An 18,609-nucleotide genomic window follows, 5' to 3' on the forward strand; every position below is an offset into this window, starting at 1 on the left:
AACATCTTGGTCTTGACTTGGTCTCGATCCCTAAACGTCTTGGTCTTGACTTGTCCTCGATCCCTAAACGTCTTGGTCTTGACTTGGTCTAGATCCCTAAACGTCTTGGTCTTGACTTGGTCTCGATCCCTAAACGTCTTGGTCTTGACTTGTCCTCGATCCCTAAACGTCTTGGTCTTGACTTGGTCTAGATCCCTAAACGTCTTGGTCTTGACTTGGTCTCGATCCCTAAACGTCTTGGTCTTTACTGGGTCTCTATCCCTAAATGTCTCAGTCATGTCTTGGTCTTGACTTGGTCTCGATCCCTAAACGTCTTGGTCTTGACTCGGTCTCGATCCCTAAATGTCTTGGTCTTGACTCGGTCTCGATCCCTAAATGTCTTGGTCTTGACTTGGTCTCGATCCCTAAATGTCTTGGTCTTGACTTGGTCTCGATCCCTAAACATCTTGGTCTTGACTTGGTCTCGATCCCTAAACATCTTGGTCTTGACTTGGTCTCGATCCCTAAATGTCTTGGTCTTGACTTGGTCTCGATCCCTAAACATCTTGGTCTTGACTTGGTCTCGATCCCTAAATGTCTTGGTCTTGACTTGGTCTCGATCCCTAAACATCTTGGTCTTGACTTGGTCTCGATCCCTAAACATCTTGGTCTTGACTTGGTCTCGATCCCTAAACGTCTTGGTCTTGACTTGTCCTCGATCCCTAAACGTCTTGGTCTTGACTTGGTCTCAATCCCTAAACGTCTTGGTCTTGACTTGTCCTCGATCCCTAAACGTCTTGGTCTTGACTTGGTCTCAATCCCTAAATGTATCAGTCATGCCTTGGTCTTGACTTGGTCTCGATCCCTAAATGTCTTGGTCTTGACTTGGTCTCAATCCCTGAATGTCTTGGTCTTGACTTGGTCTAGATCCCTAAACGTCTTGGTCTCGACTTGGTCTCGATCCCTAAACGTCTTGGTCTCGACTTGGTCTCCATCCCTAAATGTCTTGGTCTTGACTTGGTCTAGATCCCTAAACGTCTTGGTCTGACTTGGTCTCGATCCCTAAATGTCTCAGTCATTCCTTGGTCTTGACTTGGTCTAGATCCCTAAACATCTTGGCCTTGACTCGGTCTCGATCCCTAAATGTCTCAGTCATGCCTTGGTCTTGGTTAATGCGGTCTTGACTATAACACTACCTGAGAGTCCCTTGGAAGCCAGAGATGTTTCTTTTTCAGGTTCCTTCACAGCCTGCGTCTCGACTACAAAGGGACAAGGCACCAAAACCATCTCAGATTATCATCCAAAATTCATGACACCTCTGTAACCCTCTATTTACTGAGTCAGATCAGTTGCAGGAACACGACTTTACGGTGTCAGTCCGCCTCTCGTGTCCTGGAGAAATGAATAAAAGCTGCTTAACTGAAAGGCCCAAATGAATACACATACTGCAGAGACAGGGAGGCTGGAAGTCTGCCAGAGACCGAGCATGTGGTCGACTGGTTGAGGGTAAAATATGACCCAATGGAAGGAGGCCCCATGGCTGACCGTGGAGTGGAGGATGATGAGAAGGTGGACATCCACCAAACCTGTCCTCCTGTGTTCCCAGATCAAAAGAGGAGAAGAAGGGAACAAAGCAAACTGAGGCACCGCTGAGCTTCCAGCCGGGCTGTGGTTTGGATTTTTCATGTCAAGTGAAAGGCGACCAGAATGCCTTGAAGGATGTGGGGAATTTTTTCCTCTTTGGTGTCATCCAAGAACCAGAACATTCTGGTTTAAAGAAAGGAGAGAGTGAAGGAAACAAGGGAGAATGAAGGATGCAAGCTGCTCTCGTCACTGAGAGAGAAAAGACGTAATCAAAGAACAGTCGGAGATCTGAAAGTGTTTGTAAGAGAGGACGCAGGGACTGAATGTGACATCGGTCTTATTAAACACACACATTAAAAAGCCTCTCAGTGCTCCTGAGTCACACTCTGTCACTCAACAAGTGACGCCTCTATTAGAGGTCCCAGAGGAGGGTTCACCGGACCCCGTTCAGTCCCCCAGCAGAGGGTAACGCGCTGTTCGGACCGCTGTGACAACCTGACGATGACTCAGCTCCAAGAATTTAGCACAGCGTGGTATGGAAAGCCGGGGACAGCGATGACCTCATTCCACAGGCTGCTTAGCCCCGCCCCCTTTGTGAGGGACACCAAAGAATGAGACCAGCAGCCGGGACAGGGAAAAAAAAGAGGGGCAGAGAGAAGAATGGTGGCGCAGGAGAGGTGTCCCATATCCAGACAAATACTCTGAATAGTGAAAGAGTTTGGTGTGTGTGTGTGTGTGTGTGTGTGTGTGTGTGTGTGTGTGTGTGTGTGTGTGTGAGAGAGCTATAAGTGCAGCTATATTTAGTGTGTGTTACATATGGTACACACCATAAAGGGAACGATCAGAGGGAAATGAGTGACTCAGTGAAGTTGGAGTATCAGTGGCCCCATGTAATGTCTAACAGAAAGACAGTCATCCTAACTTTGAAGCCTTTTCAAACTGACACAGTTATTCACGTCCTTGTAACAACTTGCTGTCAGTGTCTCAGAGGAGTGATGATGTGGTGGAAGTCGTCCCATTGCTGATACAGCATCAAAAGGTGCATTTCGACATAGAGTTCTGGGGTCTTTTAGCCCCCTGATCTACTTCCCCCTGAACTAAAAGGTTCCTGGTCCCCCATTGTTGTCTGTGTTTGGACCGCGGGCTGAAGTCCCGGGTAGATTGTGTAAATCAGGCCAGTGACGTATGGAGGACAAAAAAACAGTAAATGCACTACACCACCAGACCAGTAGAGGGCAGTAACACAAACAGTTAGCCTGTTAGCATGAAGAGACTCAGCTGGTCTGTTTTAGATGGTGCTATATTTCATCACAGATGGATTCACTGAATCAACACATGAGAGGAGATAAGCGCGAGTAGCAAAGACGTTTCAACACGGCTTTAAAATCCTTTTGAACTCAAAAAGCCGTGATCGCAGAGATCGGCCGGTGTTTTGGTTTAAACGGCGACCCTGTTAACTGGAGACTCTCAGCCGGATGCATCCCTCATAAATGTTGACAAAAAATGGACGAAAAAATTTTTGCTAAAAAGAATTTAAAAAGAAAAATTTGAAAAAAAATTTTATTGAAGAAAAAATTTTTGAAAAAAATTTTTTTATTGAAAAAAAAATTTGACAAAAAAAAAAATTTGACCCAAAAAAATTTGACAAAAAAAAAAATTGACAACAAAAATTTGACAAAAAAGTTGATCCAGAGCCTTTCGAAAAAATGTATTTTCCTCAAATTTGAAATTTTGCTCCAAAAGCAGAAAAACCTGCGCCTGCGGTTAAAAACATGTAAAAAGCAAAGAATGAATCAACACAACAGTTAGCCTGTTAGCATGAAGAGACTCAGCTGGTCTGTTTTAGATGGTGCTATATTTCATCACAGATGGATTCACTGAATCAACACGTGAGAGGAGATAAGCGCGAGTAGCAAAGACGTTTCAACACGGCTTTAAAATCCTTTTGAACTCAAAAAGCCGTGATCGCAGAGATCGGCCGCTGTTCTGGTTTAAACAGCGACCCTGTTAACTGGAGACTCTCAGCCGGATGCATCCCTCATAAACGTCTTTAGAACATCATTAAATATCTGATGAGGATATTTTGAAATCTTAATAAAAACTAAACTAGTTTGCATTCCCAGGAACTCCCTCTGTGTTTCAACAGCTGTGTAAACTCCACAAACACTGACACGTTCAGCTGAAGGGCTCCAGTTTACAGGGTCACTTTTAAAACCGGAACACCGGGAGGAGAGACGCATTCACGGTGGGCTGAGAGAAGACTACTGTTACAAGCTGCTAAATCAAGAGAATCACAGCTTCTTCTTTTGAAAAGTACACACATGTACAAAAAAGATAGAACAAATAAAAACTAATGAAAGAAAGAGAAATCAAGAGAATCACAGATGAAAGAAACAATGACTGTGAATGGTTTTTGGAAAAAATGGACAAAAAAAAAATGGACAAAAAAAAATGGACAAAAAAAAATCGAAAAAAAAATTTTTGACAAAAGAAAATTTGAAAAAAAAATTGACAATTTTTTTGAAAGAAAAATATTTTTGAAAAAAAAATTTGATTTTTTTTTTTTTTTTTTGAAAAATTAAAATTTTGATGAAATTTATTTTATTTTATTTTTTATTTGGCAAAAACAAAATTTCAAAAAAATTTCAAAAAAAGTTGACCCAGAGAATCACAGCTTCTTCTTTTGAAAAGTACACACACATACAAAAAAGATAGAACAAATAAAAACTAATGAAAGAAAGAGAAATCAAGTGAATCACAGATGTGTGTGATGTTATTGTGGACGGAGGGAGGAATAAAAACACTGCGGTTAATCTACCAATCAGACACGTTCAGCATTGCAGGCCCCTGCCCCCGAAAGTCCAGGGACCTTTGAAAAGTACTACCCCCCTAGCAGGGACTTCTTAGGGGGGAGATTATCTACCCCTGAACTAAATTTAGACTCTGGGTCCACCGGTCCAAACGCACGTAGTTCCGGGGTAAAGTTCCTCCGGTCGAAAAACGCCTTGATGTAGTAACTGAGACATCACAGTTCCCTCTGCCCTCTTTCTGAAGGAAGTTCAATCCTTCCTAATAAACATGTTTCCTTAAATCTTCATGGTGCTGGACTTTGTGGGGTGTTTAAGCTCCTGCAGCTGCTGCACATCATGAAACAGCTGAGCAGAGCGTGCAGGTTGAAATGGGCTCCACAGCATCAGGTTAATGACTACCTGCAGACTGACACTGGCTCAACCTGCTTTCTCTCTCTCTCTCTCTCTGTTTCTCTGTTAATCCCTTTGTCACACATCAGCTCCAGCAGGCACCCAGGAGCTTAGAGACCTCACTCTCGCCACCCGCTCATGAGTCTCTGATCTCAAACACAGAGAGAGGCTGATGACCGTCTCTGCTGGGAGTCAGCGCTGATAAACCGGAGACATTAAAGTAAGTCGTATCAAATCCACGAGGGAGAGTTTCCACTTTAGTTGAGCCTTTAAGGAAGTCAGGGTTCAGGCTCCATGCTGATTTAGATTTAGTATCCTGTGTTGTTTGGTAGGCCAGTAAATGCAACCACAACACTCTGTGTACTCTGTGGAAAACTGATGCCAGATCAATCTCTGGATCCAAAATGTGAGCTTTTTTAAGTCATAAGGATCATAATCTTGTTTCAAAAGCCTGAGAGCAAATGCAAAATAAGGATGCATGACTCACAAACATACACCAGGTATTTTGAAAACAAGCCGACTATGACCAACACTCTAGTCCGTTATCCTGCACAGACTTTAAAAGCCTTGTTTCACCAGTAAACTGCTGTAAACTGCTGTAAACTGCTGTAAACGACGCTCCTGAAGCAGCTACGAAACCTGCCAGGTAGTGAGTCTTCACCTGCGGCATCATCAGTGATGTCACTTCCTCTCTGACCTTGTGAACTTTCACACACTTTGCACGCTCTCCTCACACACTAATCTGCTGGAATATGCAGCAGAAAGCCGGAGCTGCCTGAGAGTGAGCTAAAGTCCTGCCAGGAGAGACCGAAAACACAACACACACCTCGGTTTAGAGCTTTACCTCCCAGAACAACACCAGGTCCAGGACCTGTTCGTGGTTTCAGACTGTGGATCTGAATCTCTCCCTCTCACGGTTTGAATCTGTAAACGATGAGTCGTGTGGGTCTTACCTTGGAGCATGCAGCGGTACGCAGCTTCAGAGATGGCGTAGATGTGTGGAGGCATCTCGTGTCTCTTCTTCCCTCTGTACATCTCGATGATGTTCTCGGAGTAGATGGGAAGGTTCTTGTACGGGTTGATGACCACGCAGAACAGACCGGAGTATGTCTGTAAACAAAAACACAAACAAACAAACAACATGGGACATTAAGAAGAAGAAAGGGACGGAATGACTTGCAGCAACGTAAAGTAGAAGAATCATGCCGGGTCGAGTTGACTCGAGTTAGGTCGTCTTAAGACGTGATGTATCTTAACGTAACACAACGTGTCGTATCTTAACGTAACACAACGTTGTGTTTGTTGTAGCAGCTTTATTAGGGGTCTGCATGAAACAGGGCACACTGAGCAGACTTTGGTGCAGCAGTGAAGGACTTTAAGGGTCCTGATGTGACTCTTTAAACCTCACAGAGCGCCCTGTGAGCAGAGACGAATATGTGAAGCAGTAAACAGCTTCCCCTGCAAACATTCAGCCCGCTCTCTGACTCTTGGTGTTGCACTTGGCGGTGTGATTAGCCCCGGAGATTTCCCCCCAGAGAGAGCGTGTGGTATGAAGCCTCCTCTGCTGAGCGCTCAGCTGAATCCAGGCAGCCAGGAATGAGTGAGAGGCCCTGCTGGGGCGCTCTGTCTCATTCTGGGGATGTTATAAAGGCTTTACATTCCACCCCCCCCCTATAGATGACACAGAGAAAGAGCTGCTCACTGAGAGCGTGACTCTCATCGCTGGCATGTTAGGACACTTCCAGCAGGTACTGGCACATGACCACCATGACTTAGCCTGCATGAGAGGCAAACAGCAGAGTATATGGATGCAAATATATGGACCTAGAAGAGTTAAATTAACTGGAGGTGTTCCCATGCATATGCAAGGTGAGGATGATTTTAGGTTGTCACTTGTGATACAGAAGCATCAGGGTGCACACCAGGCAATGCACAGGTCTTACACTTTAAATAGGAGTGTGTTTTAAATCCTGCAGCTTTAGTGTTCCCTTCATCCATCCATCTATCCGTGCAGAAATTAAGTCATAGTAAAGCAGTATTAAATGAGTAATTCAACATGCACATACTCAAACAATGACTCATAATCACAGACACCAAACCCCGAGTCATGCTGGACAAGCCTGCAGCACAGTCTGGACTATCTGGCAGAAGGCCTGAGGGATCAGAAGGAGCCGGCTCCCTGCTGACTGTGAGGACACAGCGACAGGCGTGTTGGTTTGTTTAGTCTGTGCACGGGATCAAACACAGTCTGCAGACTCGATCTGCTTTACAAGGAATGCTGGATTCATGAAGCAAAATCAGGACTGAAGGAGACTCAAAGCTCCCAAGATCTGGGAATGTTTAGAAGGAGACCCTGGAAACCATTGAGGTGTCGTCACTTCTATTGGGCGGTTGTAACGCTCTGGGGAAGCTTGGTTTAATGAGGAACACTAAAGCTATAAAATTCAGAAGCATAAAGTCATCAATGAAAATGAAGTGCTGACATAGTTTTCAGGAGAAGCCACTGCAACAGGGAACACTTTCATTAGACCGAGCACTGTAAAAACTGTGACGTCAGGAAACTGGAAACTGAGGAACACATGGATCAGAAACGGGTCAGATTTTTCAGGTTAGGGTCTGAAAACTTTGGGTTCCTTTTGGAGGTTTTTAAAGAGGAAGAAGTCTGCCTGTTTTACTTCCAATCTGAGCTCATACTTCCCTCTATGTGCATGCATTTTCTTTCATTTGTTCTACTGATCCACCTGAATCCTTACAGGTCTGTTTCCTTTTCATCTCTTTTGTATTTTGTGATGTTTTCTCGTACTGTCCTGTCCAAACTTTCCATGCCATGAAAACTGGAAGCAGAATCTGTGAATGTTTCAAAATGAAGCTGAAAATCTCAGGAACAGTCGCTTCTTTTTCTGCTTTTGTCTCCATGCAGGGCAGAGTGGTTTTAAAACAAATGCTTTCAATACAAAGCTTAAAAATGTAAAGTTTGATCATTTAAAATCTTTATCTTGTGCATGCATGAAAATCAAGTTGTGCACGTGTGGAGCCGGACCGCAGCTGATTCCAGACGGACCGGACACGGATCTGGTGGAAGTCCCCGTGTAAGAAGAACAGGAGCATCATCATTTGTTTCCTAAAGTCATCTTTGTCGTCATAACAAGCTCCAGAAAACGCTTCAACAGAGGAAGCAGTAATTTAACTGCAGGATAGCACTGCTACAGGACAAAGATAGTGTTGTAGCGTACTGCTAAATCCAGATCATCACAAATGTGTCTGATATTAAATTCAGAGGTTCTCTGAAACATATGACATGGATAGCTAACACTTTCAACAAGAAACACAGATTTGATTTGATGTTTTTTCAGCTGAGATTTCTTCAAATCCACACAAATGAGGCACATCCTGCAACTCTACCACAGAGGAACAGGTGTAACGCTCAGAATGACTCGTACTAAAGAGCATTTACACAATCAAAAAAGCAAAATATTGGCACATAATGTTAACTGATAGCAATTGGAATCATAACCTTTGCTGTTTTACTTGTGCATGCAAGATAACCTCTGTGCAAAAGACAGAGATGACCATGTTATAGGACTTTATGGGCTCTGCAGAAAGTCACTTCTTCTTGCAGTTTTTGCACTTTACAGGGAGGGTACATTTGAAAAGGAGCCCTTGCTTTATAAAGCTAAAAGCATAATAAAACCAGAAGGCAGAAAAAGTAGACGCACAATCTGCAAAATGTGCTGAAGCTGGAATCCTAAACATGGCTAGGTTTCTTGTTTTTTCTGCAGAAAAGTTTGGTTTTAGAAGCATAACTTGAACAAAAAGTGAAACTATGAAAGTTAAAATCAGGGGCATGATGTGTAACATGTTTTATTATGAAGCTGAAAGTCACTTCTTTCTCTGCCAGCTCATAAAATCATGTGTTCTCGAGCCTGCAGTCTGTGATGAGCTACTGACTGAGCCTTTGTTTCATACTGTCTCAAGGCCTCTGATGCTCCAGCTGTCAGTAACAAAGACAGCACAGCCATAATCTAAGAATCAATAACTTCATCCTCTGCATGCAGCATTGTGACACCTGCTTCATAATTAAAACCACATCCACGTCCGAGAGAGGCCCCCCGTCATGCCGGGAGTGACTCAGCAGCAGCCATAGGTTCACAAAGGGGCCCCAGAGAGCAGACTGAGTCCTGCAGACCAAGTCCTGCAGACTTATGTAACAGCTGAGTGAGGGCCCGGCGCTGCGGCCTCAGAGAAAAGGCTGAGCGAAGGATAAAGAGAAGGTGGTGAATGAGAGAGAGGTGAAGGGAAGAGCAGAGATCCAGCTGACGGAGCTCCCTCAGGTCCAATACAGCTGAGAGAGAGGAGAGCAAACTGAGAGCAGGGATCTCTGTACACGACGCCTGACAGGAGAGAGAGAAACTCTAACCATCCACTCTCCTTTTTTTACAGACTCATGAAAAATTCATCTGAAAACTGGAGCTGCTAAAAATAGAGGTCTCTCTCTCTCTCTCTCTCTCTCTCTCTGTTGTTCTGCCCCAGCTGGTGATGCTGCAGAGAGATACCTGGACTACAGGTTCGATGTAGACAGACCCAGGCTATTCAAGGGCCCTGGGCTGTTGATGTAATTTACTGTATGAAGTGTCTGTCTTTATGTGCACGACGTACACTGATTAAACAGCAGGTGAATCAAGGGCCATATCAAACATAACTGATCTGATCTCACAGGTAAACACACAAGCTGCATATTTCATGCATAATCAATCAATAAGAGTTCATTTTAAAGCACTTTTCATGCAATGATATTGTAACACAAAGTGGTGTACATTAAAATAATAATGGTAAGAAAAAATTAAATAGGAAATTCAAAAAAAGAAGACCACTCAACCCCCTACAATCCATATGCAAGTTTAAGAACATGCATAATAATACTACTACTAATACTAATATATACATATATATAAATAAATAGATATTATAATTTTTTAAATTATTTATGAAATAATATGTATAATTAATTAAATATAATAATAATAATAATAACACTAATTTATTATTATATAAATAAATAAATAAATATAGTATTATTTTGAACATTATTTATAAAATAATAATATGTATAATTAATTAGATATAATAATTTAAAAATAATAATAATAATAATCATAATAATAATCAATAAATGCTGTCATGATATCTTAATTAGGAAACACTGGAGGTAAAATAAGAAGTTAGAACTCAAGATAGGAAATGAAAGTCACAAAAATAAAATTAATTAATAAGTTAATAAAATACTAAAACATTAAACCAGTAAAATAAACTAAGATGCTATAGAATAAAATATTAAAATGATGAGAGGTAATCTATAAAAATCACAAGACACATTTTTTTAAATAAATACTGAATAAATTATAAAATAATCCATAATAAATAAAAAATAACTGAATAAATAATATATATGTGTATATAATAAGTGAAATAAGACAGTATATGACTTAAAAAATGTACTAAAATTTGAACTAGATAATAAATAAATAAAGTAAGATGGAATGAGACTCTGTTAAAAGCTAAGAGTCTGCAGTGAGGTAGTGTGGGGTCGGTCTGCAGGGGAGGAAATGCAAAGACTGATAGTATTCTTCTTTGGTCCTGTATCAGGGTCAGCTTCTTTCTTGTGTGCACACAGGAGAGGAACAGTTTGCATGCTTGTTTGTTTCCCTCCAGTACTCATTGTGAAACTTCCTGCAGGATCATTGCAGCATAAAGAACATTCTCTGCTCCTGCTGCCAGCGAGCAGAGCACAACACCGCTCACTCGACGCCGCCTGCCTAACCGGAACGTCTGGCCAGCTCCAGGAAGGAGAAGGTGATATTTCCACTGTGAAACCAGATCCAGGAGAGGGGATCCTGTGGCCTAGTAACAGCTGAGCAACACACAGGCAACAGCAGACACAACAGCCGACCCCATCTGCCACCTCTGATCCGTCAGGCAGCGGCGTGCCTGCATGCTGCTGGAGGGGGGGCACTCTGGGTGCTGGATCTCTGTGGACTACAGGGGACCTTGACCATACCCTTGACAGTGCTTTGCTTTAGTGATTTCATAACAAAGCTATTGATTACTTCAGACCAGGCTTTTGGAATATGATCACTGCAGTGTGGTATTAATCCACAGAGGAGAGAAGTGGCTTCAGAATCACAGTCTGTTAATAATGAACGATTATAGACTCACACATCCTGCTCACATGCTGCTGTTCAAGAAATCAGGATGAGTGGGAGTGAAACAGGCTGTCATAATGAGGAAAACCTGCAGAGTGCTGCACACATATGAATAGTGTGACAGTTATGAGACATGAGATAAATAAATACAGAGTGTAGTATTTAAATTGGAAATGCTGAGTCAAACTAACTTTATGAAAAGCTTAAAGCCAACAAAGAGGCGGAGTTTAAACTGCAGCGCCAATAAAGAGGTGTCAAATCAGCCACGCCCCTCGTGAGCTACCTTTCATATAATCCAAACACCCGTTCAAAGTTAAACTGTGTGAGTACCAGACTCTAAACACGTTTGTTTCAGATCTAAGAACAGACGTTTCAAATCGGGCTCCAGCAGGTTTCTGTGAGTTTTAAAGGCAGCCTCATCTGGACCCTTAGTTATGCTGCTATAGGCTTAGACTGACACACTGGGATCCTGTCTTTCCCTCTCTCTCTCCTCTCTCTGCCTGTCTCTCACTTTAACTCTTCCTGTCCCATTAAAGTTACTAACCATAGACCTTTCTGGAGTCCCTGAGCTCCCTTGTCCCGTAGGTTCCTCTGGATCTCTGCCATCGATTCCTTTTTTGGGGTCTGTTATTCATCCTTTCTTTCCTTCTTTCTTTCTTTCTTTCTCTTTTTTCTTCCTTCTGTCTTTCTTGTATTCCTTCCTTCCTTCTTTCATTCCTTTTTCCTTTTATTCATTTCCTTCTTGTATTCCTTCCTTCTTTCCTTTCCTTCTTGTATTCCTTCCTTCCTTCTTTCATTCCTTTTTCCTTTCATTCCTTTCCTTCTTGTATTCCTTCCTTCTTTCCTTCTCTCTTGTATTCCTTCCTTCTTTCTTTCTCTCTTGTATTCCTTCCTTCTTTCCTTCTCTCTTGTATTCCTTCCTTCTTTCTTTCTCTCTTGTATTCCTTATTTATTTTCTTCTCTCTTGTATTCCTTCCTTCTTTCCTTCTCTCTTGTATTCCTTCCTTCTTTCTTTCTCTCTTGTATTCCTTATTTATTTTCTTCTCTCTTGTATTCCTTCCTTCTTTCCTTCTCTCTTGTATTCCTTATTTCTTTCCTTCTCTCTTGTATTCCTTATTTCTTTCCTTCTCTCTTGTATTCCTTCTTTCATTCCTTTTTCCTTTCATTCCTTTCCTTCTTCTATTCCTTCCTTCTTTCCTTCTCTCTTGTATTCCTTCCTTCTTTCTTTCTCTCTTGTATTCCTTCCTTCTTTCCTTCTCTCTTGTATTCCTTCCTTCTTTCTTTCTCTCTTGTATTCCTTATTTCTTTCCTTCTCTCTTGTATTCCTTCCTTCTTTCCTTCTCTCTTGTATTCCTTATTTCTTTCCTTCTCTCTTGTATTCCTTCCTTCTTTCTTTCATTCCTTTTTCCTTTCATTCCTTTCTTCCTTCTCTCTTTTATTCCTTCCTTATTTTTTTCTCTCTTTGTTCTTTACATATTTATTCATCCTTTATGTCTCCTTTTCTCATCCCATCCTTTCCTTCAGTCATTCCTTCCCCATTCCTTCTCCTCTTTTTCTTTCTTCTGGTCTCCCTCTCTTCTCTCTTTTCTTAGACCTTTCTGGAGTCCCTGAGCTCCCTTGTCTCGTAGGTTCCTCTGGATCTCTGCTGCTGTGGACGTGGTCCAGACTCCAGCTGCTACAACTACTACTATCCGTCTCCCTACTATCATCTCTCTCTCTCTCTTCATCTCCCTCTATCCCTCTCTCCAACACGGTCTCAGCAGATGTGTGTCTAACATGAGTCTGGTCCTGCTGGAGGTTTCTGCCTGTTAAAGGAAGTTTGTCCTTGCCACTGTAACTTGCTAAATGCTGCAAAGTGCTCTGCTCATGGTGGATTAAGATGAGATCAGACTGAGTCCTGTCTGGAAGATGGGACTGGATCTGATCCGGCCTTGATGTTGGGTCTTTGTTGATAATAGAACGTAGAGTACGGTCTAGACCTGCTCTGTTTGGAGAGACTCTGAGGAGAACACATCAGGCATCTCACTGTCTTCTTGTTTCTCTTCTTCTAGCTAACAGTGCTGTGAATGCACCATCCATGTTCTCAGGGCTCCTCTGATTGGTCATGCCTCTTTATCTACATGATGCATGAAACTTTCCTCATGCTGATAAAGCCGATCTCTTAAGATCTGTGTGATGTGCACGCTTTAAACCGGATTACAGTGAAATTAGGATTTATTGTGAGGCTTTCTATCGAAGGTTACATCAGGGATAGAAGCAAGAATAGAAGACACATGTGACTTTAATAAAACTCTCTTTCTCCACACAGATTAAAAATGCATTTTCTTCCTCTGTTGTTGTTCTGCCACATTAATGTTTCCCTGCTGCAGAGCCAGAATTAGACAAAGGAGCAGCTTTGGTTTGCACACATGTAGAACTTGGATTACAGCGATATTTAAAAAGACAGCGCACACGCAGAATAATGAAATGTTTGGAGAGAGGTGGAGTCATTTCTTTACAGGTGACAGTGAATCACAGGTGCATGCTTCCCAATGCAAGGATCTGATTACAAATCAGCCTCCAAAAACACCTCCTGATTAAACGGTGCGCCCCATGTACAGAGGCTGTCGTCCGGCCCAGGTTTGATTCCAACCTGCAGCTCCTTTACCACATATCACTCTCAGTCTCTCTCTCACAGTTTCCTTCCCTCTCCTCTGTCCTGTCCTCTCAATAAAGGGATGAAAACTTAAGAGTCAACAAAAGATAAACAAAAGGTTTCAGGTGAAACATTCATGCCAACGTTCAGGGAATCATCAGCAGTCAGTGTTTCTTTTCTGTTGAAGTGATCAGATGTTTTAAGGCTCCACTAAAGCTACCCTGAGGTCTAGGTTTGGGTGTCTGGATGGACATGGGTATTGGAACATCTCTACATGTGCTGAAGGGGAAAGTTTGAAGTCAAAAACCTGCAAAAAGGTCAAGATATAGGACATAATGTGACGTCAGGATTGAGGAAATAAAGGCTGAGAGGAAGAATCCGCCTCAGTGTGGGAAAGCGAGTCGAGGTGGTGAAGACAGGACGGACACTGAGCAGCAGCAGCAGCAGCAGCAGAGCTGAAGTGGGCGGCAGGAGACAGACAGACGGACGATCTTTTTTGCCACGGAAGAATGCTGAGGCTTTCTGACAGCTGAGGCTTATCAAACGACACAAAGGCCCGCTTGTAACCTCGCTGCTGTAGCAGTGTGGTCGGCCTGTGCGTCACCACCTCGCTGACAGAGAGGCGCTACATTGAAAAGAGTTGGCCGGAGTGGCTGACTGACTTCACGCGGAAAAGAGTCGCAGAGGGAGGAAGTGAAAGGACAGCTGAACCATCTCTAAACTCAAACTAATGCAGAGTGACGTAGTCTCAAAGACTCACATACTCACAGACAGAAACAAAGCAGTGAAAGTGAAAAATAAGACGTTATTTTCTGAGTGTTTCTTCAGGCTGAGCTCTGAAAAACTTTGTCTACACAAACAAGACAAGCAGGAAGGTGCTGGATGTTGGTTGTTTTGTGTGTCTCTGCTCTGCCCTCCATCACAGCCACTACACCGCTAACTGTTCTCATTCACACATTCACAGCTCAACAAAGACTGACATTTGTAAGTCCTTTAAGCATTAAGGATGGGAAATGATTTTTGAATATTCTCTCATTTGAAAATTATAAATTTTCATCATTTTTATTGGTGCCTGGTTGTAGTACAGTATGCCTGCTACACGTTAGCTCTTTGCTAACCACATTAAATAACAGAAGAAGAAGAATGCTAACTGCATCAAATAACAGAAGAAGAATGCTAACCGCATTAAATAACAGAAGAAGAAGAATGCTAACTGCATTAAATAATAGAAGAAGAAGAATGCTAACTGCATTTAATTAAACAGAAGAAGAAGAATGCTAACTGCATTTAATTAAACAGAAGAAGAAGAATGCTAACTGCATTAAATAACAGAAGAAGAAAGCTAACTGCATTTAATTAAACAGAAGAAGAAGAATGCTAACTGCAATAAATAACAGAAGAAGAAGAATGCTAACTGCATTAAATAACAGAAGAAGAAGAATGCTAACTGCATTAAATAACAGAAGAAGAAAGCTAACTGCATTTAATTAAACAGAAGAAGTAGAATGCTAACTGCAATAAATAACAGAAGAAGAAGAATGCTAACTGCATTAAATAACAGAAGAAGAAGAATGCTAACTGCATTTAATTAAACTGAAGAAGAAGAATGCTAACCGCATTAAATAACAGAAGAAGAAGAATGCTAACTGCATTTAATTAAACAGAAGAAGAAGAATGCTAACCGCATTAAATAACAGAAGAAGAAGAATGCTAACTGCAATAAATAACAGAAGAAGAAGAATGCTAACTGCATTAAATAACAGAAGAAGAAGAATGCTAACTGCATTAAATAAGATAAGATTAGATATTACTTTATTGATCCCCGGGGGGGAAATTCAGTTGTTACAGCAACCCACACAAGCAGGAACACATAGCTGTTGGCTAGGAGGCTCAAACTCCGCCCCTTTACGTCACACTCTGCCTGGTTGAGTTCAGCATTTCCAATATGGCTGCCGCCGACGATTGGCCTCAAAGCAGTGCTCAGAAACAGACGGGTGACATCACGGATACTACGTCTATATTTATACAGTCTATGGTTGAAACCAAACTGATAGCTGCAGAGAGACACAGCGATGTCACCTGGTCCCTTTCTTTACAATGAAAATATCTCTAAATATTGAGGCTGTAACTAACTGGAGCTGGTCCAGTATCATGTCAAACTTCCTGATGTCCATCCCAGCACATAGACTTAAATAAAGGCTGATATGAGTCGCCTTGGATTCCCTGATGCATACCACTGATAGGTTTATCAGGCCTGTTAAAAATGTGCCCTCTATGTGAGGGACTGGAGCAGCAGGAGAGCCTCTTAATATCTAAAAGGAGAGACAAAACCCAGATCCTCTAAGTAGGCAAAGATTTACTTAAGAGAGCTCAGCTTATATCAGACTCCTGCAGACCCAGTCTCAGATCTGGAGGTCTTCCTAACAAACCTCAAAAGGAACACAGCCTGGGGGAGGTTTGATATTATGTCTGCTGGAGACGCAGCAGAGCTCTGGGGGGGGGGGGGGGGGTAAGTCAATATGCTGGAAAAAGTTTGGAACATTTGGGGGTTTCTTCTTCTTCTGAGAGCGAGCCGGACAGGAAAATTCTCTCCCAGATAGGAAACCAACACACTCAAACACGTGTTTCCAATTTCTGCTGGCCGAGGGCTGATTTAACAAGCGCTGCAGCCAAACCTGAACCACCAAAGACCAGAAACCATGACACTGTGGTATGAGAGGGAAGAGGGAGAAGAGGAGGAGGGAACTGAATGACTGGCATGACCAAATTCACTGAAACACCTAAAGAGATGAAGGTAAAGCTTCCATGTGGTGCTTCAACACACAGAGAAAGATGGATCATGTGAAAGTCAGCAGTGTCCCAAAGCCAGAGTCTCTCAGGTGAAAAAACCAACCCACATTCTATTCCTGGAAACCGTGTCACTAAATGGGTCAAGATCACAGCTGGAGCCTCTCTGCTGTGATGCAGACAACTGCAAGGCTGCTGCCCAGACAGGGGTTCAGAACCAGGAACCTTCCTGCTGTGACGTCGTGCAGCCGTCTCTCTGTTATTTTTATTCAGGAATATCAAAAGGCACCAATGCTTACTAAAAAACATATCTGCAGTCATGTTTTCAACCCAAAGCTGCAGCAAGTGACAGAAGAAGAGTGAGCAACATGGAGATGAAGTCAAGAGAGAGAACATCAGTAAAGAAAACAAAGAACTGTATAAACACGTCCACACCTCCACAAACACAAGCAGGAGAAGCAGGAAGTTTGTTTGCTGCTGAAGTCACACTTCTTCCTGTCTGCTGTGTGTCTCTGCTCTGCCCTCCATCACAACCACCACACCGCTAACTCTCCTCATTCACAGTTTGGTAAATCCTGATGTTTGTTTGGTCCTTTAAAGCATGTAAGAAAGACACATAAGCTACATTTATATACGTTTATATATGTTTTAACTTTCATCTTATTTCATTTCATTTCATCTTATCGAATCTTATCTTATTTTATTGGGTTTAATTAAATTAAATTAAATTAAATTAAATTTTCTTTAATCATATTTAATTTAATCTAGTTGAATTGTATCTTATTTCATTTTATTTCAATGTATCTTATCTTATCTCATTTCATTTTATCTTATTTAATTAAATTTTCTTTTCTTTTCTTTTATCTTATTTAATTAAATTAAATTAAATTTTCTTTTATCTTATTTAATTTAGTTGAATTGTATCTTATTTCGTTTCATTTTATTTCATTGTATCGTATCTTATCTCATTTTATTTTATTTTATCGTTTCTTATTCAACTTAATTCAATTTAATTTCCTTTTCTTTTCATTAATCTTATTTAATTTAATTTAGTTGAATTGTATCTTATTTTATTTATTTCATTTTATCTTATCTTATCTCATGTCACTTTATTTTATATTATATTATCTTATCTTATCTTATTTAATTTAATTTAATTTCCTTTTCTTTTCTCTTATTTAATTTAATTTAGTTGAATTGTATTTAATTTAATTTAATTTAATTTAATCTTATCTCTTCTCATTTTATTTTATTTTACTCTATTATATATTATCTTATTTAATTTAATTTAATTTAATTTAATTTTCTTTTCTTTTCTTTAATCTTATTTAATTTAATTTAATTTAATTTAATTTAATTTAATTTTCTTTAATCTTATTTAATTTAATTTAGTTGAATTGTATCTCATCTCATTTAATTTAATTTAATTTAAATCTGTTTTATTTTATCTATATCTAATTTTATTCCTTCTTCTATGAATATTTTGACTTTCTTACAGACAGTTTATCAGAGCTCTGTAATAACTGAATTTCCCTCCCTGGATAAATAAAGTATTTCTGATTCTGATTTGTGTCCGGTGTAGACGGACTGATAGCGGCAGAGAGAAACAGTGATGTCACCTGGTCCCTTTGTATCCATGTATGTTTTCTATCTTGAACTGAATGTGGAAAAGAGATGAAGATAGTAGACAAACTGAATCCCTGTAACCCTGCAGTCTGCTCAGTTTTACACAGACCTCCACAGCAGAGAGAGGGAGAGCCGCCTCAGTGATCAAACAAGCCCCACCAGTAGGAGCCCAGACCAGGACAAACAAACTGAAACCAGGGGTGTTTATGGAGGAGGCCTACATTTGGGCTGGTTAAAAGACTAGTGAGATCTGTCACTCATCCTGTGTGTGGATATGAGAGCATGGGGTCAGGACTCGATCAGGAGCAGGACTCTCTAAGGATTACACATCAGCTCCTATTTTCACATGAGAGTGTAGAAGTCAGACGCTGAAAGGTAAGACAGGAGAGCATGTACGACCTGTCCGTCATTCAGCAGTCATAACAGAGAGAGGTGAAACTCAACCTCCAGCTGGGAGCGCCGAGGGTCTGTGAGCTTTAAGGTTAATCATTCCCCAGAGTGGAAAGTAGAAACAAGCCCAGACTTTGAAGGGTCCAGGTCTACTTACGTATATGAGTCCCGAGTAGTACCGGTCCTTCAGGTTGTGCAGGACGGAGGC

At 41.3% G+C, this 18,609-nt stretch overlaps 1 protein-coding gene across 2 annotated transcripts in view; it reads right to left on the reverse strand.

Moving 5' to 3' along the window:
• Positions 1 to 18,609, reverse strand: part of LOC117832928 (myosin-10) — an 89,680-nt gene that overhangs the window by 66,028 nt on the left and 5,043 nt on the right. For both annotated transcript variants that reach the window (XM_034712259.1, XM_034712260.1), the window contains exon 3: positions 5,717 to 5,873. In XM_034712259.1, the coding sequence (XP_034568150.1) occupies positions 5,717 to 5,873 (157 nt within the window). The remainder of the gene's footprint in view (positions 1 to 5,716; positions 5,874 to 18,609) is intronic.

Source organism: Notolabrus celidotus, chromosome 20 (genome assembly GCF_009762535.1).
Source record: "Notolabrus celidotus isolate fNotCel1 chromosome 20, fNotCel1.pri, whole genome shotgun sequence".
In the NCBI taxonomy this organism is placed as follows: Eukaryota; Metazoa; Chordata; class Actinopteri; order Labriformes; family Labridae; genus Notolabrus; species Notolabrus celidotus.